Below are 23,402 nucleotides of genomic sequence, written 5' to 3'. Positions count from 1 at the left end.
CCCCAGCAGAGCCGGGTTTGGGAGCACCTCGTGCCGGTGTCAGCGGCATCTCCGAGCTGCCCTTAATTCAATTAATTCAATTAAAGGCCGTCACCCCAGGAAACGGCCGGAGATGCGGCCGGGCGGGCCGGGAGCAGCGCTAACAAAGAGCTTTTGAGCGCGGAGGGCGCGGGGACCCCCCGGCCCCGCGTGTCCCCCGCACCGGCGGCTCCGGGGTTAAACCCGCAGCGAGCTCCGCGCCTCGGCTGCGATAGCGTCTCAGCCCTGGGGCCATTCCTCTAAATCAATTTTCAAAACAATCAGTTTAGGGGCTTTTAATTAAGCTTTAAACCGGCGGTTAAAAATAGCAGTTTACTTCTTTGGGATGCAAACGAGGCGAGCGTAAAAATAAATCAGAGAGACGGGGCCCGCTGCCTTTTGGGATTCGGGGAGACGCAGATTAAACACGTCCCAAGATTACAAGGATTTTTTTTCTCCCCCTTTCTTTTAACACTTATTCTCTCTCGCAGCAGCTGCTCTTTCCCTGCCAGGCACCGAACTGTCCGCAGGACCAGGAATGCAAAGGTGGAAAAAACAAATATCTCCAGCCCCATCCCATCCCAGCCAGCAGCAGGTTCAGCACCTTTCCCTCCAAATCATGAAATGCAAATAATGTTTAAAAAATATTAAAAAAAAAAAATTAACTAGGCTCTCCGGCTGCGTTGATGGCAAGGAGGAAAATCCTCTGAGCGCGGAGACGCGAGCGCCGCAAACTCAGCCCGCTCCCCGTCAGGATGAATTTCGCTTAAGCAGCTGAATTTCGGCTCCTTTGTAGTTTTAAAGCGAATTCTCCCGGTTCTGCCCCGCTCCCCGCAGCCTCTCCCTTTGTCTCGGGTTCCCCAGCCCGGCTCCAGCACCCTTCAATCCCTTAAACCGGAGCGGGTTTGGGGCTCCCGGGCCCGGCTCGAACGCAGCTCCTCGCCCCAAAATCTCCCCTTTCAAGGCACCGCTGTGTTAATTAAACAGTAATTAAGGGCGGCGGGATTCCTTTGGTGCGGATTTCTCCGCAGGTGACCCCGGCAAGTGACGGGCGGTGCCGGGATGGCTTCGGGCCGGGCTGAGAGGAGGTTTGGGGTCTCTGGGGTGGTTTCACCTCCCTGCCGGCCCCATTGGGGGTTTCGCCCCTTTCCCCCCGCTCCCAATTCCCGGCCCTTCTGCGGGGTCGAGCCCCGGCAGGGAGCGCGGCTCCTCGCCCGAGACCTTGACCCGGTTTGGGGACAAAATCTGGGTCCGGCCGCTGGGGTGGAGATTACCCTCGACCCCCCCAAACTTTGGGATGAGGCTCTCTTGGGGTCACAGCACGCGCAAGACGGCGGGGTGGGGATCCCGCACCATCCCTGCGCCCCAAGGAGCGTGATTTGGGGTTTTTCCTCCTTTTTCCCTTCTCTCCCAGCGGTAGGAAAGCGCCAAATTCCCAGTGGGGACGGGAGGAGAAGGCCTTTCAACAAAATTAAATGTCACCATAAAGGGAAAAAAACACCATGTGAGGCCAAAAAAAAAAAAATTACACATGAACTGGGCGGGGTGGGAGAGAGAGCGGGAGCTTCACCCGGGATGGGGAGGGAGAAAAACCTTTCCCGGATGGATTCGAGCCTCCCCAACCTCTCTCCCGTCCCTTCCGCGCTACTTTCAGGGACTTTCCGCTGCTTTTTTCCGCCGCTGCTTCCCCGAGCATCCCCCCCGCTCCCGGAGCTCCTTCCCCCCCTTCAGATCTCAGCGTGTTTGCTCTTGACTTCATCCACTAAGTCAATAGTTTGGAGATGCCCTCATCCTCAGAGGCCCGAGCCCCCCGTGTCCCCTCCCTGTTTTCTGCGGCGGATAATGGCAGCCTTTTGTCGTGTAATCAAGCTCCCGAGGGGTTGGGAGACAGATATAGATTCTTGGCATTTGTCGGTGAAAATGAAAGCTGGATTAGGCAGAGGCGGCTGCACACTCCATGGTAAAGGACAACAACTATTCCCCCATTGAAAGTCCCATTCTGGTTTGGTTATTTTATCTCTAAAAGTTGTTTGTATTTCTAAAGTGGCCATTGAGGCACTTAGAAAGTGTAGCAAGCTGTAAAGCCGCGCTCGCCATGAAAGGCGGGCGCACAAAAAGGACCGGGGTTAAGGGGAGAAAACAGAGCGGGGAGGGAAAAAATACCCGCGGAAAGAAAAAAAAAAATACAAGGGAGAGAGAGGAGGGGGACGGCAAAAGAGTTAAAAAAAAAAAAAATCAAATTCAACCGGGGGGAAAGTTTAAAATCTCCGAGAAAACTCGCGGAGAGCCGGAAGAGCAGCGAGGCTGCGGCGCCGCTTTTTTGCTTCCCGGCCGGGCAGACGGGAAAAAAAACACCCCAAAATTTCGGGTTCCTGCGGATTTGGGGGTGGGGGAATGTTTTTTTACTCCTCGAGGTTAAACCCCGAGCCCGGCCCCTCTCGCAGCTCGGCGCTGGGTTTGTTTTATCCCTTGGGATTGATCCCAAAGGAATCCCCGCTTTATTCCCTGGCAGAGCTTGGCTGAGCCGGGCGAAAATTGGGGAATTTCTCCCCACTCTGCTCCGTGAGCCTGGGAGCGTTTTCCCTTGCGAATCGCGGGGATTCTGGAGTTATTTTTATACCATTGCCCCCCCAAAAAACCAAAACATCGCTTGGGTTTCACCACCCGAGGTTGCACCTTCTCCTTCTTTCCACCCCCACCCCTCCCGCAGTGAATTTGGGATGGCAAAACCCGCCTGGTTCTGTTTGTTTATTTTTAAAAAGACAACCAAAAACAAACAAAAAAGAAGAAACAAACCGGCAAAACAAACCGTTTGTCAAAACCTGCAAACTTTCCTCCTCCTTTTGCCGAAGTTTTCGGGCGTGGAAATCGCCGCGATCCCGCTGCGAGCACAGCGAGCCCCGCGCGGGGGAGGGTTTGCGGCTGGAAGGAGATTAAGGGGAAAAAACTCCGGGGAAAAAAAAAAAAAAAGGAAAAGCAACGGAGCAACCAGGTACAACCCAAATATCCGCATTCCCAGGGAGGGAAAAGGCGGGGTGTGGGGGGGAAAGCTTCAAATAGCTCAATTTGCTGCTTTTTAGCATCAAACAGCATCTTCTGCGGGAGTGGCGACGGAATTTCAAAATAATTAAGTCGCCACACGGGAAAGGAAAAAAAAAAAAAAATCACGGATCCCTCTGGAAAGCGCTGGCCTGGCGCTGAACGCGAGTTAAATATATGTCAATAAATAGAAATTTAAATTAAATATTCCTTTAAAATCAGGACAGCAGCGCTTTCTTCTCCCGATCCCGTGTGCGGGGCCCTGGGTGTCCCCTGGGTGTCCCCTGGGTGTCCCGGACAGCGAGGTGTCCTTTGCACACCCACCCGCTCCCTCCTGCCTTTAAAAACGCGAAATTAATTGCGATTAACGCAAACTCCAAGCTCCGCGCGAGTGGATTTTGCTCCGGGAAAATCCCAAATCCTCGCGGAGCTGGGGAAGTTTCCCGGGTGTTTCCAGGAGCTTTGTCCCAACTCTGAGCCAGCCCAGAACCACCCGGGTGCTTCCAGCTCCTGCTCCAAAAGCGCCTTTTGGAATCAACTTTCCCCCCGTAATTCCCAATAAAAATGCAAATCGAAGCCACGGGAATAAAAATAAATTAAATAAATGAAAAAAAAATAAATAAAGGACGGGAGCGCAGGGCGAGAAGAGCTGGGAAAGGCAGCGGGGCAGGCGCGATTCTCTCGGAAAATGGGGAAATCGCTTTTTTATTTCCCGGGCTCCAGAGCTTCCCCCACCCCCGGCCCCTCTCCCGGAGATGTCCCCGGGGCGCTGCGGTGGCGGGGCTGGGGACAAAGGCGGCTCTGAGGGTCGCGGCCGGGGTTCCCCCGGTCCCGGGGGTCAGCCGGGGGCTCCTTCCGATTTTAGCAGCAAAAACTCCCGAGGGGAGCGGGTGAAAACCAAAGGGCTTTTCCTTTTCCTTTTCCTTTTCCTTTTCCTTTTCCTTTTCCTTTTCCTTTTCCTTTTCCTTTTCCTTTTCCTTTTCCTTTTCCTTTTCCTTTTCCTTTTCCTCCCTCGGCCGGGGCAGGCCCAGGGCAGGGGGTAAAAACAGAGCGAGGGAGCCCCTTGGAAACATCCCTGGGGCAGGGAGAGCCTTTGGGATCAGGGAGAGCCTTTGGGATCAGGGAGGGTCTTTTGGGATCAGGGAGTGCCTTTGGGATCAGGGAGGGTCCTTTGGGATCAGGGTGAGGCATCCTTGAGGAGGCAAAGGAGAATCCTTCTGTGGGGCTCAGGAGAATCCTTTTGGGTCAAAGGATCAGCCCTCAGTGGGGCAAGGGGACGTCAGCTTGTGGGGCAGCGGGACACCCCAGTATGGGGCCGGGGACACCCCAGTATGGGGCAGGGACACTCCTCTCTCCATGGGGAGGTGACATTCCCTACAGGGCAGATGACAGTTTTATGGGACAGGTGACACCCCATATGGGGCAGGGGACACTCCCTGTGGGACAGGGGACATTCCATATAGGACAGGGGACACTTCTCCCTACGGGAGAGGTGACACCTCTCTCTCTCTCTCTCTGTGGGGACAGGTGACACCTCTATAGGACAGGGGGCACCTCTCCCTCCATGGGACAGAGGACACCCCACATGGGACAGGAGACACCCCCGTGCCCTCCCCGCCTTCCCCCTGGCACCCCAAGTTTCCCTCCTCTCCCCAAATTCCCCCGGGGATCGCTGCTGGGGCAGGGGAAGGTGGAGGGAGCATCGCCAGGCGGGGCATCCCCACACAGCCCCATCCCACACAGCTCCATCCTATCTCTCCATCCCCACACAGCCCCATCCCACACAGCCCCATCCCATCTCTCCATCCCCACACAGCCCCATCCCACACAGCCCCATCCCACACAGCCCCATCCCACACAGCCCCATCCCACACAGCTCCATCCCATCTCTCCATCCCCACACAGCCCCATCCCACACAGCTCCATCTCATCTCTCCATCCCCACACAGCCCCATCCCACACAGCTCCATCCCACACAGCCCCATCCCACACAGCCCCATCCCACACAGCCCCATCCCATCTCTCCATCCCACACAGCTCCATCCCCACACAGCCCCATCCCATCTCTCCATCCCACACAGCCCCATCCCCACACAGCCCCATCCCATCTCTCCATCCCATCTCTCCATCCCACACAGCCCCATCCCACACAGCCCCATCCCATCTCTCCATCTCCATTTCTCTCCATCCCATCTCTCTCCATCCCATCTCTCCATCCCATCTCTCCATCCCACACAGCTCCATCCCATCTCTCTCCATCCCATCTTTCCATCCCCACACAGTTCCCAATGATACTTCAAATTATATTCCAAATTATATTCCGAATGATATTCCAAATTATATTCCAAATAACATCCCAAATTATATCCCAATCATATCCCCTATTATATCCCAAATGATATTTCCAAATTATATCCCAAGTGATATTCCCGATGATATGCCCAAATTACATCCGAATGATATTCCCAATGATATCCTAAATTATATTCCCAGGGATAGTCTCACTGATACTCTGAATAATAGTCTCAGTGATATTCCAAACCATATCCCAAATTATATTCCCAACGATACATCCAAATGATACTTTCAGTGATATTCCCGGCTCAATTCCCGGCGCTATTCCCGATGGATGAGGCAGCCGAGCACGACACGCGCGGCCTCAGATCCCGCTCGCCCCGGCAGCCGCTAATTAGCGGCGCGAGCCGCTGTGATGTGATGAACTTCCTTTGTGGCGCGGGTGTTCCCGATAAGGGAGAGCAGCCGAGGATCAAAGGCTCGCAGCCTCCATTTCCTCCCTGGCCTCCGCCGCTCCTCACCTACCCCGCTGCTCGGCTGGGGCTGGGACAGTCCCCGTGTCGCTCTGCCCCGGCCACGCCGTCCCAGGGGTGCAGCTGCCCCGAGGAGCCCCAAACCCAGCACCGAACCCAGCACCGAACCCAGCACCGAACCCAGCACCGAACCCAGCCCCAAACACAGCACCGAACCCAGCACCGAACCCAGCCCCAAACACAGCACCGAACCCAGCACCAAACCCAGCCCCAAACACAGCACCGAACCCAGCACCAAACACAGCACCGAACCCAGCCCCAAACCCAGCCCCAAACACAGCACCGAACCCAAAACCAAACACAGCACCAAACACAGCCCCAAACACAGCACCGAACCCAGCCCCAAACACAGCACCGAACCCAGCCCCAAACACAGCCCCAAACACAGCACCGAACCCAGCACCAAACACAGCATCAAACACAGCACCGAACCCAGCACCGAACCCAGCCCCAAACACAGCCCCAAACACAGCACCGAACCCAGCCCCAAACACAGCACCGAACCCAGCACCGAACCCAGCCCCAAACACAGCACCAAACCCAGCCCCAAACACAGCACCGAACCCAGCCCCAAACACAGCACCAAACCCAGCCCCAAACCCAGCACCGAACCCAGCATCAAACCCATCCCCAAACACAGCACCAAACCCAGCACCGAACCTAGCACCGAACCCAGCACCAAATCCAACACCAAACCCAGCCCCAAACACAGCACCGAACCCAAAACCAAACACAGCACCGAACCCAGCACCAAACCCAGCCCCAAACCCAGCACCAAACCCAACACCAAACACAGCACCGAACCCAGCACCAAACCCAGCCCCAAATCCAGCACCGAACCCAGCACCGAACCCAGCACCAAATCCAACACCAAACCCAGCACCAAACACAGCACCGAACCCAGCACCAAACACAGCACCGAACCCAGCACCAAACCCAGCCCCAAACACATCACCGAACTCAGCACCAAACCTGCTCTGAAGAGCCCCAAACCCGCTCCGAGGAGCCCCAAACCCAGCACCAAACCCAGGCCCAAAACCAGCCCCAAACCCGCTCAGAGGAGCTCCAAATCCAGCACCAAACCCGCTCCGACAGGCCCCAAACCTAGCCCCAAATCTTCCTGAGGAGCTGCAAAGCCTCCTCGAGGAACTGCAAACTACCCCGAAGAGATCCAAACCCAGCTCCAAACCCTCCACGAGGAGCTCCAAACCCAGCTCCAGCTTTTCCTGAGGAGCTACAAACTACCCCGAGGAGCTCCAACTCTCCCCAGGGAGCTCCAAACTACCCCGAGGGGCTCCAAACTCCCTTTGGAGAAGTTCCAAAACCTCCCCCAGGAGCTGCAAACCCTCACTGAGGAGCTCCAAACTACCCAGAGGGGCTCCAAACCCTCCCTGAGAAGTTCCCAAGGCTCTCTGAGCAGTTCCAAACCCTCCCCAAAGAGTTCCAAACTCCCTCCAAAGAGCTCTAAATCCACTCGAGGAGCTCCAAACTACCTCGAGGAGCCCCGAACCCTCCCTGAGGAGCCCCAAACCCTCTCCGAGGGGCTCCAAATCCTCCCTGGGGAGTCCCAAAACCTCTCCAAAGGGCTCCAAACCCCACCCCGAGGAGCTCCGAGCCCTCTTGTCCCTCCCGACAGCTCCGAGCGCCGTTCAAGCGCACAGGTCAGTCCCAGACGGTGCCCCCAAAATATCGCCGCCACCACCACCATCATCCTCCTTCTCATCTCCTCATCACCATCATCATCATCTCCTCATCACCGTCATGCCCCGCACCTCCCAAACCCCGCTCCGCTGGCGGCTCCCGCCCTTCCTTCCCCCCTTGTCCCCAACTCCGGGTGACAAATGTCTTTATAAACTGGCATTAGTGACATCCAGCTTCCTTTGTGGCGAGCGCCAGCCTTGGGATGAGGAGGAGGAGGGGATGAGGAGGGGGAGGGTTTTTTTGGGAGGGGGATACCCCGACCCTCCCTCCCCCCAAAGCCACATCCCCATCTGAGCTCTGCGCCCTCCCGGAGCTGCACCTGCGCTCCCCAACTCCTCCATTCCTGCTTTTTCCTGGGATGAGGGGGGAGCAGGGGAGGAGGATCCCCCCAAAATCCCAATTCTGGGGGGTCTGGCTCCTGCACAGCCCCTCAGCACTCCCAGCCGGGGCTCCCCTCCCTCCTTTCCTCACCCCCTCAGCAGCTCCTCGCCCTCCAAAAACCCCCGAGCCCAAACCAGGGTGAAGTTCCGATTTAATAAAAATATAATAAAAAACATTTTTATTAAAAAAAAGGCGACTAAACCCGCGTGGGGGATGAGAAAAGAAAAGTGGCAGCTGATTGAAACGGGCTTTTTTTCCTCACTTCTTTTTAAGAATAATGTCCTTAAATACAGAATATCTGCAAAGCCCAGGTCTGCGGAGGGGCCCTGAATCGCTTTTTTTTTTTTTTTTTTTTTTCCTTTTGTGGCAAACGCAATTTTCCCCAAGATCCTTCACCCTAATGCCGGAGTAAGTCCCTTCCCGCTTCAAGGCCGCTCTTATATGTGCTTTAAAACCCTGCCGCGGAAATTCCCCTGAAAAATTTGGAAAAAATCTTCTGGTGGGGGTGGAATTTGGGGGGGTGGGGGTGTGAAACGGCGGCGGGGGAGGGGGAGGAAGGGGAGGTTAATCCGGGTTTAACGCCGTGATGCAGTCGCAGGACCAGGGCTCGGCTGATTGTGTTATCTCTCCCCAACATTTGGGTCTCCCATATTTCACCCAGCCAAATAGCTGCGAGGGAAAAGTGCGTATGGAGGCACTCCTGACGCCTCAGGAAAATATGTTATTAATATCTAAATAACTTCCCAATACTGTCTCTAAATCTCCCCTTCGCCACTCCAGATGATGAATTCGTTTGAAGTGTTCTCCCGTCTCATCTTCGCTCTCTCTCTCTCCACCCCCCCGCCACTTTCTTTCCTTTTTATTTTTTTTTTTTTTTTCCATAGCCAGGCTTATTTCAAACTGGTAAATATCTAATTCCTTTAACCACGCTGCAGACACGTCTCTCTCCCCTCTCCCGCGCGCAATTCCCGCTTGGAAAAGACCCTCAACGGGAGAGCGAGACCCCAGCGCGGCCTTGAGCTGTTCCTCGCGATGATTTCGGGTTAAAAGCGGCGGTTTTGGGGGGGGGGGATCTGTTTGTTTGCAGCAACCCCTGGACCACGCGTTTCCCTCTCAGCCTTTCCTGCCTTAATTCCACCTCTGCCCCCTCCCTCCCGGCCCAATTAGGGCCCAAACCTGGGATTAGGACGAGACCTCCCCGTTTCCTTCCTGCGCTGCTCTATCGCAGCTCCATCTCCCCCCTTCGCCCAAAATCTGCTTCCTACCCGCCCCTGGGTAATGAAATCCCCTCCAAATTCCACATTAAAACGTCTCCGTCGCGCTTCCTCTGCCGTCCGGGTCTCCCCACCTGCCTCTGATCCCGACATTTCCCTTCCCATTCCCCCCGCTCCAGGATGGATCCTTTGCTTCTCCCCCCCAAAAAAACGAGGGAAAGAGAGGGGAAAAAACCCCAACCTCAAGGAAACCCGGGATCTCAGACATCTCCCCGCTGTTCCTTCGCTCCCTCCCGTGCAGCCGAGCCCCGCTCGCCGCATCCTTGTCTCAAGTTTGTTTTTTCAAACGCCTCGTGTTCGATTATTCTCGTTTATTCCCCTCTCCAGCCTTATCTCTCCTCCTCTCTTCTCTCCTCCCCGTCACACTCGATTTAGGCAGGAGTTTATCTTGCGAACATTTGCCGACTTTGTTTATGTAGCCCAGGTTCCCGTTCCCAAAAGCCACTGTTTGCCTTTGTAATTGTTATCTGTGTTTATTGTTGTACCTCATTTGTCTCAGCTTTTTTTTGTGACATGTAAGCTCCGTGTGCGCCCGCATCCAACCCCCCTCCTCCCTCTCCCTGCATTTTTTTTTTATTCCTCTTTCCCTCTCTTCCCTCTCCTCTCGGCCTGAAATATGCACAGAATAACTCAGCCTAAAGCCAATGAATTGCTTGACACCTCCCTATCTCTTCTCCTGCCCCCCATTATTAGAGCTGATCCCGCTCGCAACACTCACAAATCCCGCCTGGGCTCTGTTTGATTAGATTGCCAACCTTTGGTAATCCCTTGATTTGATGAAGTGTCTGCTCGCGGCCCCCCCCGCGCTTCTAAACACACATTTACAGAGGAGCCGCGTGTTGGTTTTTAAACCCGCGCCGATTGTTTGCTGATAAATCGGCCCCGCAGCCCCTCCTGCCTCACGCCCGGCTCGGGGAACAAAGCCCCTGCCCAGGTGTGGGGGTCCCCCCTTCTCTGTCCGTTCCTCCCGAGCTCCCCCAAATCGGGCAGGACCTTGCAAAACCCCCCCGCTCCCCAAAAACCCGGAGGGAGCGGTGCAGGCAGCTCCCGGCTGGAATTGTCCCTGTCCCCCCTCCAACACTGTCCCCAGCTCCAGGGAACCCCGAACCCGCCGCTCTCCCCCCAGATTCGGAACCCCGAAAACACTCCGCTCTCCCCTCAAAGTCGGAACATCAATCCCTCCTCTCTCCAGCTTTCCCCCAAATTCGGAACCCCAATCCCACCCCATTCCAGTTTTTCCCCCCAAATCTGAACCCAAATCCCACCCCTCTGCAGCTTTCCCCCAAATTCGGAACCCCAACCCCACCACTATCCCGTTTCCCCCCCCCAAATCTGAACCCCAATCCCGCCTCTCTCCATCTTTCCTCGAAAATCTGAACCCAAATCCCACTCCATTTCAGCTTTCTCCCAAAATCTGAGCCCCAATCCCACCCCTCTCCAGCTTTTCCCCAAAATCAGAACCCCGACCCCGCCGCTTTTCCCCCAAAATCGACCGAGAGCAGGAACTCGGGGGGCACAGAGCGGAGCGCGGAAATCCCCTAAAATTCCGCGTTTCCACCCCAAAACTCAAACTCGGGGGTCCCCGCGGGGCTCCGGGGGGGCAGCGCCGCCCGTCCCCGCTGCTGCCCGGGGGGACCCTCCGGAGACCCCCCAGGTCTGTCTCAATCAATTCCCTCCCCTCTCCACCAACCCCCCGAGCAGCGCCCCCCGAAATTTGGGGGTGCCCAAATTCCACCCCCAGCGAGGGAGAGAACGGCGCGTCCCCTCCCTAATAAATAACAACAACCCCAGATAATAATAATTATAATAACAACAACAAATAGTAACAACAACTCGCTCTTAACAAGGATATATATATATATATATATAAAATAAACATATATTTTAAAAAAAAATTAAAAAAAAAAAAAACCGAAGTGAAGCCTCATGAATATCCGCCCAGGGCTAGCTGGAGTGAGCCGTTTAAAGATGAAAGTGCAAAGAAATAAAGGCTCAATTTAATCTGCCTTAAAACCCTTCAACTTAACGTTTGTGCTGGGAACTCAGAGAGTGAGTACTGATTGGGGATAAATACATTTCTTAGCATGCCTTGGAGCTATTACACCCTTCTCCAACACAGCTCCCTATTCAACAGCCACAGTTTTCATTACCAGCTCTAATAAGTCTTAACATTATTAAATGCCAAGCAGACGATAGAAAGAAACAGGCGCAGGGTGGAAGCTTTCTTTCCCACTTAAAAAGAGAGAGCATTTAGGGCTGTCTTCCCCCGGCTCCCCGCGAGGAGAACCCGCCACGGAGCGGGAAAAAAAAATTAAAAAAAAAAATAAAAAGATTGAAAAAAAAAAAAATGCAAACCCAAACCCAAAGTTTTTTTTCTCCACTTCTCGGAGGGTGAAGCAGAAATTGATTTAATAAATAAATAAAAATCTCCCTCTCCCTCAAACAGTGCGAGGTTAGGTTTGTTTTGGTGGGAGCCACCTGGAAATAAAAGCCGGGTGGAGGCAGAAACAGCCCTGATGAGTTTTTAATTGCGGGATGTAAAACCGAGTTGTTTTCAGCAGAAATTGCGGTTTTTTTTCCAGCAGAAATCGCCGGTTTTTTCCCGAGCAGAAACCGCGGCATTTTCCAGCGCGCAGCCGCCGCCTGCCAGTGTTTTACAAGTGGGATCATCAATTATCTTAATTGGGGCCATTAACACTTTCCCAGGCGTTAAAATCCACCCGGGCAGCGGGAAATTCGGAATTTTGGACGCTCCTGTTCGAGACGCGGGGCTGAAGACGCGCAGGACCCAAAATTTCCCCGAATTCAAGCGATTTTTTTGGGATTTCTCTTCTACGCGACGGCGCTAAAAAAACGGGAATCGCGGAAAAATTTGGATTTCTCTGCGGGGCCGAGAGAGATTGTGCGCGCTCAGAGGGAGCGCGGCGCTCCACAGGCTCCGGCCGCGGGAATTTGCCCAAATTAGCCCCCTTTCATCCAGGAACGGGGGCTCGTGTTTGATTTGTCCGCGGCCTCACCCATGAAGGCAGAAGGGAGCGTTTTGTTTTGCCTCTTGACACGCACTTCTTGCGTGCTAATCAGGGATAAAAAGCTCCCCGCTCCTTCATTCTTATTTCTTTAATTTTTTTTTTTTTGTCTGTTCTTTTGGGGGGTAAACGCCAGGAAAAAAAAAACCAAAAAAACAAACCCAACCCGCTGTTTCAAAAATAAAGATATTTTTTCCGAGCGGCGAGTCTGGTTGAAAACACAACTTAAACCCCCTCCCCAAAATCTCTTTTTCCCCCCCTTTAATAAAATTAAAAACACCCCGAAAGCGAGCGGGGGGAGCTTCTGGCGGACACAATGGCCCCGATTTGCAAATGAGCATCGCCCCTCTCCCAAATCACAGCAACATTTTGCAGCGTCCAACGGCTCTGCCTTTCTGCAGCAGCCGCTCCGATAATATTACAAAACTATCTAACAGCAGGGAGTTTTGAATAATTTATCTCCCTTTCTTCCCGTCCTCGGCCCTTTGTCCAAAAGTTTTTCTCCTCCTCGCGGAATTTTGAATGAGAATGGACGCGCCCTCCCTCCCCCATCCCTTTACTCCATTTTTAAGGCAGCCTCGGGTTTTTCCCCCCTTTCCCCCCTCTTTCTTTTCTTTTTTTTTTTTTTTTTTTTTTTTTTTTTTTTTTTTTTTTTTTTTTTCTCTCTCTCTCTCTCTCTTTTTTTTTTTTTTTTTTTTTTTTTTTTCCTCCGCTGTTTGCTTTTGTGGTCAGGAATCTTTTCCTTATAAAGCTTCAATAGACTCGAAGGTCTTTGTAAGTGAAGTTCATCTTCAAGGTTGGGAAAAGGGGGGGGGGGGAAGGATCGAATCCTTTAAAAAATAAAATTAAATAAAATAAAACCCCTTTTGTGCACCTTCATTTTCAACTCCCGTGATCGCGGCTCGGGGGAACCTTTTCTACCCCAAAATTCCCCCCACGTCACCATTGCCCCACTTGTCCCAAACTGGGGGAAATTTGGGAGCGACGGGGAAAGTTTGGGAGCGATTCCCACGCCGGGACTGGGGGAGAATCCCGCTCATCCCGACAGCGGCGATGCCACAAACCCCCCAAAATTCCAACTCCGCTCAACCCCAGCCCGTCCTCGCTTTGCGTCCATTCGGGGAAAAAAACGAATTATAATTTCCCACAGCCCGGGACTCCCAAAATCGCCGTTTTCGCCCTCAAAAAGGCGCCGAGCTCCGGCACGCGGTGCTCGTTCTGTGCCCGATCCGAGGGCTCCAACTCTCCTTTTTTCCCCTGACAAATCTCGCGGATGCTCCCTCAAAATTCCACCTTCTTTTTTTGTTTGCTTTGGTTTGGTTTTGTTTTGGAACCGCGGCGCTGCTCGCGCTCCAATTCCCGCCCCCAAGTCCACATTCCCAGCTGGGAAAAGTTGGAATTTTCCTGCCGGGTCTGGGAGGTGATAACAGAGCCTGGCTCGGAGCCTTCCCCCTCCAGCACCGCAGGATTTTCCCTGGATCGCGTCCCCCGGATCGTTTCTCATTTCAGGAAAAGCTGAACGGGTAATTTTTCCCAGGATAATTCGGGGGTGCCGGCCGCTCCGGGGACCCCCCCGTGTCCCCTGGGTGCCCGGCGGCGCTGGCGGCTCCCGTCCCTAATTGATATTGATCGGCGCCATCGGTCACCTGTCAGCCCCGGTTCCAGGGGACCACTTAGGCGGCGGCAGCGAAATCTGTTTAACAAATTCATTTACGGCCTCCGAGGTGCCTCTCCCCCCCTCCGGCCATTCCCGGCCTTTTTTTTTTTTTTTTTTTTTTTTTTTTTAATGGATAATTGATCCCGAGCAAAGCACCGACAACTCTCCCACCTCCTGGCAGCGCCGCTCCCCGCAGGGATTTTTTGGGAAAAGTCGAACCGAGCGGCTCTGGAGCCACCCCCGTGGGGCAGCGCAGTGTCCTCGCTGTCCCCCCCGGCGCGGCGCGGGGACGCGCGGTACCTTTGTCGCCCAGGATGCCGTCGATGCTGTGCTTGGCCTTCTTGTCGCCGTCCTCCTCCTTCTTGTCGCAGTCCTCGTCCTCCTCTTTCTTGCCGAATTTGATGCGGAGCACGCGGCTAATCGAACTCACTAAACCTCGGACAGTCAAAGGCAGAAAGGCGAGTATAAGCTGCCTGGGAAAAGTGGCAACCGGCCGGCAATGCCGCTCTTCCCGTGGGAATGCACCTGCCGACATCTCCCAATCCCCAAATTCCCGGAGTGGAATCCGCTGGTGGCCACATGCGGGATGTCCCAACATCGTCCCCAGTGCCAGCACGAATCTTGCAAATTGCGGGGAATTCCCACACCAGGGATGGAGCTCCGGGCCTGCTCTGGCCCTAAAACCCACAGAGACCTCACAGGCAGAGCCCACCGGACCCCAAACACATCCCTGCAGGCCGAACTTCAGGATCCGGCCTCGCTCTCCATGGATCTCTGGGGATCTCATGGAATTTCATGGATCTCCTGATCTCTGGATCTCTCCAGGTCTCTGGAAATCTCATGGAATCTCACTGATCTCGTGGATCTCATGGATCCCTGGATCTCTCGGATCTCTGCCCCATAGGGACGTTGCTGCTCGGCCCCCACAGCGCAAATCCCAGCTCCCCTTCCCCCCTGGATTTAGGGGGCTCCTCTGGAGATTTCCCCCATCCTCAGCATCCCCCCAGCTTTCCAGGGAGCTGGAGAAAGTTGGGAAAAGGGGCTTTCTTTGTGTTTGGTTTTGCAGCAGCCAGGACAAAAATGCCCCCCAAAATGCCGGGGTTTGCTTGGGGTGATTTCCCCCCCTCCATCCAAGCAAAGCCAGGATGGGGTTTGGAACCTCTGGAAATCCTTTCCCATGGGAGAACCATTCCCGTCCAGCATCCCACGGAGCCGCGGGGCTGTGGCCAAGCTGCCTTCTCACCTGAGGGCACCGTGCTGCGGTCGCAGTGCCCGTCCTTGAGCAGCCGGTCCCGGATCTCCCAGCTGAACATCCCGGGGTTCTCCCGCTTGTATTCCTCGATTTTCTTCTCCACGTCGGGAGTCGCGACCTGCTTTTGTGACCAAGGGGCGCCGGGGTGTCCCCGCGGGGGCGGACAGACGGGAAGGGAGGGAGAGCAGGGGAAAAGCGCTTTTAATTCAAAAGAAGCTGCGGGGTTTGGGGTGGAAAACGAGGATTGGGAGCGGGGAAAGGAGGGAAATCAAGCTGGGAAAAGGCCACGCTCCCGCAAATCCTAAAAGGGGGGTGTCTGGGGGTCAGGAGAGCCGGCAGGGTGGGATTATTCTGAGCTCCGGGGAGGCGGTGTAGGGGACAGTTTTTGGGGTGTTTGTGGACACTCAGGGATTTCCTATTCCCAGAGAATCGCGGATTCCCTGCTCCCCACACCCCGCCGGAATCGCTCCAGCGCGCACCACTTGTTGCACGTGGAAGCAACAAAAAAGAAACCACTTTAATCCATTCATCACATCCAACTCGGGCCCCGCTTTCTCCCCTTCAGAGGCCGAAAATCGCAGCCTTACTCAAACTCTTTTCCCCCTTAAAAAAACCCCACAAAAACCGCTTGGAAAACTCTCGCTGAACCCCGGGGAAAAGGCGGAATTTTGGGGCGCGGTGCCCGCAGCGCACTCACCCTGGGCTTGCTGCCGCCGATGGCCCCGGGCCGGATGGATCCCGTCTCCTGGTAGCGGCAGAGGATTTTGGAGACGCAGCCGTGGGAGACGCGGAGCTGCCGGGAGATCACGCAGGGCCGGATGCCGTGATGCGCCATCTCCACGATCTTGTGGCGGATGTGGTTGGGCAGCGGGCGCCCGTTGATGAAAACCCCTCCGAGCTGGTTCACCCTACCCTGGCCCAGCGGGGTGGACACTGCGAGGGACACACGGGAAAAAACCCGACCCAAAAAAAACGGGGAAAAGTTAAAATAGAGGGGAAAAGTCCGGCGTGTCCTTCCCCGCACATCGCGCTTCTCTCCCGGGATTTGGAGGTTTAAAAGAAGGGGAAACTCTCGCCCGTGCCCTGCGCTCCGTGGTTATTCCGATGTTTGTTTATCTCGGTGTTTGTTTATCCCGGCACCACGCGAGACATTTTCCCGTGAAAAGTGGGAAAATAAAAATTCCCCCCGAGCCGTTCGCCCATCCCCGAGACATCCCCCGTGTGTCCATCCCTGTGAATTTGTCCGGATTTGGGATTTCACACCTTGGTTTGAAATCATTCCCGGAGTTTGAAACGCGAGGAGATCCAAACCCGCTCAACAAAACCTTCCCAAAACTTCCAATTTCTCTTCCAAAAAAACATTCCCGCGCTTCTCCCTCCGCTTTCAAACAAACTTTTGGAAATCACCTCCGAAACGCCCTCGGGGCACTTTTTTTGGGGTGGTTTGGGGTTTTTTTGGGTGGGTTTCGGGGAGTTTTTACCCCGCGGCCGCTTCGCCGCAGCCTCTACGGGCGCGGGGGCGGCGGCGGCTCCTTCACCCCCTCCCCAATTTATCGAACATCTCGCGCGGCAGATCTGGCAGATTAATACGATTTCACAGACTGGAAATTAAGGCAAAAAGGAGGGGAGAAAGGACGGGAGGGGGCAGAACTCAGCTGGGTAATTTACGCGAGTCTGGAGGGGGCGAGGGCCAGGCGAGGCGAGAGTGGTGGATTTTTTATTTTTTTCTTTATATATATAATTTTTTTCCCACTCTCATGCTACAAAGAAAAGTCGATTCCAGAAATTGCCTGGCGATTTAGCGAGAATCATGCACCGCTAATTCCGAGTCACTTTGGCCGGCGCTCCCTGGATGTATCATTATCGACAGATAACACTCGAGTGGCCAATTTTACATTCAAGAGCCGCTAAAAGCGCCGGCCGCTCTCTCCTTTCATTATTCCCAGTCATGTTGTGCAAATATTGTTGTAATCCTTTGATCCTTTCCCTTGCCGTCTGTTTTACTTCATTTGCTACAGAAAAGCACTTCAGCAAATCCCCGCGCCCTGTGTGTTTTGCAGCCTGCGTGGTTTTCCGCGGGTTTGCGATTCGCCACTTGAGCACGGGCGGGATGAAATTTTCTCCGCTTTTAATAAATGCGGCCAGAGGTGTCCCGGCTAAAAATTTGCCTTTTTTTTTTTTTTTTTTTTTTTTTTTTTTTTTTGGGAATGTATGTGCTTGGAAATAATCGCCCCCCGCGTGACAAAGGCACGGCGGAGGGAGGATGGGTGACACTCGGCGAGGTGACAGCTCCCGAGTCCCCGCTTCGCCAGCGCCGGCCAAGGACATCCCGGCTTCCCGCTGCTCCAGGAGACCCCCGGATAAAGGTTTTTATTCCTATTTTTCCCCTCCGAAAAGTTAAATCCCTTGAGTTTGGTTATTTTCCCTCGCTTTGATGCGGAGGAGAAATTGTCGGGACGTTAAAAAACCAGCCCGTCCCAAAAAACAACAACCCCAAAAAAACCCCCAAAGCGTGAGAAGCTTCCCCAAAAATCCTGCCAGATGCCTCGAAACACGGGAAAACAGCAAAGCGAATCCCGGGAATTCGCGGCGGGAAGGGGCTGGGTAGGGGTGAGAAGTTGGGAGAATTTGGGGAACCCCCCAGGAGGGGAGTTCAACAGCACCCCCCGCCCCGAGGGCCCTTTCCGTGTGATTCCAGAGGGATGGAGAAGCGCTTTTTCAAACCCCCCTAATAATCCCAGAGGGATGGAGCAGCGCTTTTCCAAAACTAAACCCCCCCAAATAATTCCAGAGGGATGGAGCAGCGCTTTTCCAAAACCCCCCAATAATCACAGAGGGATGGAGCAGCGCTTTTCCAACCTCCCCCCTCCAATAATTCCATAGGGATGGAGAAGCACTTTTCCAACCCCCCCCTCCCCCCCAATAATCCCAGAGGGATGGAGAAGCGCTTTTCCAAACCTAAGGCCCCCTCCCCGGTAATTCCAGCTTTTCCAGACCTACCTTCCAGCGGGAAGCCGGTGCGGGGGTAGTTCTGCCCCGGCGCCGGGCGCATCATCCGCGGCACCGTCCCGGGCAGCGCTGCCATGGTCGGGGGGCGGCCGAGGGGCTCCGGTGCGAACCGGGGCTGGGGGGGACACCGGGCACAACCGGGGGGGCAGCGGGGCTGCCTCTTCCGACCTTCCCAGCCCTTCCAGAGGCTGCAAAACAAGGGAGAAATCTGGGCTCCGAGCGCGAAAAAAACCCCAAAAACACCCAGAAAAAAAAAAAAATATGGACAACGATAATAAAAAGAAAATAAGGCAAAAAAAATCAAAAGTCTGCAATGAGAGGGGTGGGGATGGAGGGGGGGATCACGCACCAGAAATTCCCGGGAAAGTTTGGGGGCTGTGTCCCGAGCGGCCGCTCCGCTGGAATGTCACCCGGGAAGAGCAGGCACAGGCAAAGTTGCCTGGGAGCTGGGCTGGGCTTAGGGCTGGCTCGGGGCTGGTTTGGGGCTGGCTCAGGGCTGGTTTAGGGCTGGCGGGGGGCAGAGCGGGGGGAGCCGCGGCCCCCCGGATTCGCTCCGTGCGCTGCGGCTCTTCCTCCTCGCGGCGCGGTTGTGGCAGCGCTGGAGGGACGGAGGAGGAGGAGGAGGAGGAGGGGGAGGGGGAGGGCGAGGAGGGGGAGGGCGAGGAGGGGGAGGGGGCTGGAAGTTGCTCCGGCGGGGAACTTGGGGCGGTGGGAAGGACGGGCGGGCTCTGATAGGCTCCGGCTCCTTTCTTTTATGGGAAGGGGGATCCGCGCCGGGCCGCGGCACCAATGGGAGCGGAGCCCCGCGCTCCTCGCAGAAGATTTTTTGGGATGTTTTTAGTCGTTCTCAGGCTCTTCGTGGAAAGCTTGAGCTGGTGGAAAAGATAGCGGGGCGAAGCAGAGCAGGAAAAATTTAAGAATTGCGCGGTTCTGGTTGTTCAGGTTTCTTTTGGAGGGTTTTATTTTATATTTTTAGGGTTTTTTTATTTTCCTCCCCCAAGTGGATTCCAGGAGGGGAAAAGCGGGCGGGGCATGGGCTGAGCGCGGCTCGGGGTGGATTGAAAAATAAAATAAAATTTTTAAAAAATGGAAATTAAAAATAAAGTAAAATCTGAGATGAAAGTCGGATTAAAAAAATAGATAAAGACTTAAAAAGAAATAAAATGACTAGCAATTGAAATGAATAAAAATGAATGTAAATAGCAATTAAAATTTTAAATTTAAAAGAAAAATTATTGTGAGAAATTTAAAAAATCAGATCATAAATAAAGGGAATAATAATAAATAAAAGCCACAAATTAATAAATAAATTAATTAAGAAGTTAATTCAATGCCCCCCGAAGGTGCCCGGCGCATCCCGCTCCCTCCAAAGGGGTTTGGAGCCACTTTTCCCCCTCCCTCACCCCAACCCCCCCCCCCCCCGCTCTATGGGGCCGAATTTAGGACCAGCCCAGCCACCCCACTCCTTCCCTAACCCGGGCACCTCATTAATTAACAACCGGGTTTAATTACGGGGCGGGGTCGGGCGGAGAATTCCCGATTTTGCCCCAAAAGCTCGGGAGCGGCGGAGCGGGCGCGCAGCGGGACGTGACGCCGGCGCCGGCGCTGCTTTTGTTCGCAGCTGTAAAAGGGGCTCGGCCCCGCCGCCCCCTCCCCAAAACCCCCCCGGAGGGGCCGGGGGTGCTGCTGCCTCTGCCCGGCCCCAAACGCGCTCCCCAAAGCCCGTCCCGCTCCTGCCAAGCTCCGCTTTGGGTTTAAAACCCGGCCTGGAGCTCAGTTTCAGCTCCTTAGCTCGGCCTAAAGTCGCGCCTAAACCTGCGCGTTTGGGTTTTTCCTCCCTTTCCATCCTCAATCCCCCTCCTCAATAAGAAACAAGCCGGGGCGGTGTGAGGAGGGGAAAAAAAGCGGTTTAAAATTGTTTAAAACTCTTCCCGAGGTGTCAAGTTGCGCCCGAACTCTGAGCTCGGCTTTTATTTACGCAAATAAATCTCCTTCCCAAAAAACCTTCCCAAAAATCGCCAGTTACCGGAGGGTTTTTTTTGGGGGGGGAAAAGCCCAGGACCAGCCCGCAGCTCCGCCGCATTCCTGCCGCCCTAATTCAATTATCAGCCAGGATAGGGGGGAAGGAGCCTGGGAATAAAGTTGAAAATTAAATATTTCTGCTCTGCCGGCGCTGGGGGAAGGTGAAACTCCGGGAGGCGAACCCGAGCAGGAAAATCCCTCATTTCAATCGCCGCGTTTGTTTTCCCTCCTTCTCCCGCCCCGTTCTCCTGGAATTGGGGGAAGATTTGGCACTTTCAGGCAAAAAAAAAAAAAAAAAAAAAAATTAAAAAAATTCACTTTATCCTGCAGCTCCGGGCAGTGGCCACGCAAGGAGCGAAATTTATCTTTATCATTATCATTATCATCATCATTATAATCATCATTATCATCATCATTTTATTTATATATTATGATATTTATCAATATATTTATCAACATATTTATAATTATATCTAATTTACCATTTATTATGATGTTTGTTATGATGATTTTGGTTTGTTTTTTTTTTTTTTGGCGGGGTGTCAGGTGGCGGCCGCAGGTTTGCCCCGTGGGGGGTCAGGGGGTGACAGGAACTGTCCCCACCCATCACCCCAAAATCCCGATTCCAGGAGGTGCCACTCACTCCAAACCCTTTTTGAGGTGAAATTTGAATTTTTTCACTATTTTTTTCCCACTTTTGCCGGCTCTGCCTGGCGGACAAAAGGCGAGCTCGGCTCTCCGCGCTCCCCGGGGAGCTCTGGATTAAATCCCGCATCCACCGGGAGCGCGGCGCGGAATTCCCGGAGCTTTCCCGGCGGGAATTCCGCTCCTCACTTCCCCGCCGCATCTCCATGGTTTCCTAAGGTATGTTCCTGCTCGATAAATGTCGCGATTCCCTCGGGAACGCGCGCCGGGATCCGACTGGAATTATTTGGGATTTTTTTAGGAGCGTCCCGTTATCCCCCCGCATCCCTCGCGGGAGGGTTTCCAACTAGAAAATGCGGATTTTTTGTGTGGGGGGGGATAAATGGTCCCACATCCTATTTTCTCCATAGAAAAAAATGCTCTCAGGTTGATTAAACCCGTCTTTAATTAATTATAATTTTCCTCAAAAAGTCCTTTTAAAAAATTATTTTTATGTGTTAGAATTTTCCTCCAAATAATTTTTTAAATTTTTTTTTAATTTTATTTTTTAGGAATGTCATTACATTTCTGGAGTGGAGCACATCCAGGCAGGAGAAATTTCCTTGGAAAATCACTCAGAGGAAAACCTGAAGGATCGGATCCCGATTTTCAACACAAGGATGGAAAAAAAAAAAATTAAAATAAAATAAATCCCCAAACCAACCCTAAAAGCGCCCGGGGATGAATTATTTAATGAAAAGTTGGTTCCTCCTGCAATTCCAAGCAGATTGTGGATGTGGGAATGTTTTCCATGGGAGATCCCGCCGTAATGAGCGTTATTTTTCCAAGCGATTATCCAAGAAATCTCCCTTGAAAGGGAGAGAAATCCACCCTGAAAAACGGAGATTTGAAGGGAAATATTTCTGCGGGACTTCCGCATTTTTCCAAAGTCACCAGCGGGGAAAAACCGGGAAAGGCGCGGCCGGGAGGGGTCGGATTCCCAGGAAAAGGGGGAAGGAGGCTCGGGAGCTGCGGGGAAATTGGTGGGAAAGGAGCTGGGGAAAAGGAATAAATTAATGAATTAATTACATTTATTTAATTCTAATTAAAGTATGTTGCTTCTCCAGGATTGGGGAATCCACGGTGTTCCCAGGATTGTCCCAGGTGTCCCCAGCAGTGTCCCCAGCAGTGTCCCCAGCAGTGTCTCCAGCAGTGTCCCAGGTGTCCCCAGGATTGTCCCCAGGATTGTCCCAGGTGTCCCCAGCCGTGTCCCCAGGTGTCCCCAGCAGTGTCCCCAGCAGTGTCCCAACAGTGTCTCCAGGTGTGTCCCAGGATTGTCCCCAGATGTCCCCCGGATTGTGCCCAGGACTGTCTGAGCAGTGTGCCCAGGTGTCCCTAGGATTGTCCCAGGTGTCTCCAGCAGTGTCCCAGGTATCCCCAGGTGTCCCCAGGAATGTCCCCATGTGTCTCCTGGTGCTTCCAGGATTGTCCCAGGTGTCCCCAGGTATCCCCAGCAGTGTCCCAGGTGTTCCCAGCTGTCCCCCGGATTGTGCCCAGGAGTGTCCGAGCAGTGTGCCCAGGTGTCCCCAGGATTGTCCCCAGAATTGTCCCAGGATTGTCCCAGGTGTCCCCAGGATTGTCCCCAGAATTGTCCCAGGTGTCTCCAGTGTCCCCAACCATGTCCCAGCCGTGTCCCCAGTGTCCCCAGCAGTGTCCCAGGTGTCCCCAGGTGTCCTCAGTGTCCCCAACTGTGTCCCCACTGTCCCCAGGAGTGTCCCCAGTGTTCCCAGGATGTCCCAGGTTTGTTTTTCCCAGCCCCAGGTGTCCCCAGTGTCCCCAGTGTCCCAGCAGTGTCCCAGGTGTCCCAGGTGTCCCCAGCAGTGTCCCCAGTGTCCCAGGTGTCCCAGGTGTCCCAGGTGTCCCCAGCAGTGTCCCCAGTGTCCCAGGTGTCCCAGGTGTCCCCAGTGTCCCCAGTGTCCCCAGTGTCCCCAGCCGTGTCCCAGGTTTGTTTTCCCAGTCCCGGGCTCCAGCTCCCGGCCGGGATCCGCAGGCGGAGCAGCCCCGCCCTGGGCCGGGTTTAACTCGCCCTGAGCCATTCCCTGATCCAAGCCCGACATCTCCGGGATGAGCCGGGAATTTCCCTGCCATGGATCCCAACCATATTCCCCGATATTCCCCGATCCCACGGAATTCCCGTCCCTCCCGCCAGCCCCGCTCCTTCTCCCGCCCCAGATTCCCGGGGCAGGATTAAATCCCTTCTCCCGAGGCTCGGCCCCTCTCCCGCGGGGTTTTCCCGTATTTCCCGGGATCCCAGAGCTCCCGGGCCCCTCCAGGTGTGTGCCTGGATCTGCCTCTGGAATATCGCCAGGAATCAGGAGTGGGGGGAGGGGAGTGTCCCGCTCTGCTCCCCCGAGGGATCCCAAGGAATGGGATCAGAAGGGACAGGATGGGAAAACACAGCCCTGCCCGGACAGGAAAAACTGGGATTGGGATTTCCAGGGAATTTTCTCTGGAGATCTCCAGCTCCGGGGGATGAGATGGGATCCAAAAAACCCCACAATCCCTGAATTC

General features: G+C 54.2%; 1 protein-coding gene across 1 annotated transcript in view; it reads right to left on the bottom strand.

The window, feature by feature from the left end:
• Positions 1-18,803, bottom strand: part of PAX7 (paired box 7) — a gene marked incomplete at its 3' end in the record, with an annotated part of 223,924 nt that extends 205,121 nt beyond the window's left edge. Inside the window, 5 exon segments of the mRNA XM_079326384.1 lie at positions 14,225-14,359; positions 15,168-15,297; positions 15,874-16,109; positions 18,177-18,363; positions 18,535-18,803. Coding sequence (XP_079182510.1) covers positions 14,225-14,359; positions 15,168-15,297; positions 15,874-16,109; positions 18,177-18,261 — 586 coding nt within the window. The 5' untranslated portion in view covers positions 18,262-18,363; positions 18,535-18,803.
• Between the last annotated feature and the right edge of the window lie 4,599 nt (positions 18,804-23,402).

This window comes from Erithacus rubecula, assembly GCF_903797595.1.
Source record: "Erithacus rubecula genome assembly, chromosome: 24".
In the NCBI taxonomy this organism is placed as follows: domain Eukaryota; kingdom Metazoa; phylum Chordata; class Aves; order Passeriformes; family Muscicapidae; genus Erithacus; species Erithacus rubecula.
The sequence above is the reverse complement of the archived record's forward strand: the minus strand, read 5'-3'. Positions and strand labels throughout refer to the sequence as shown.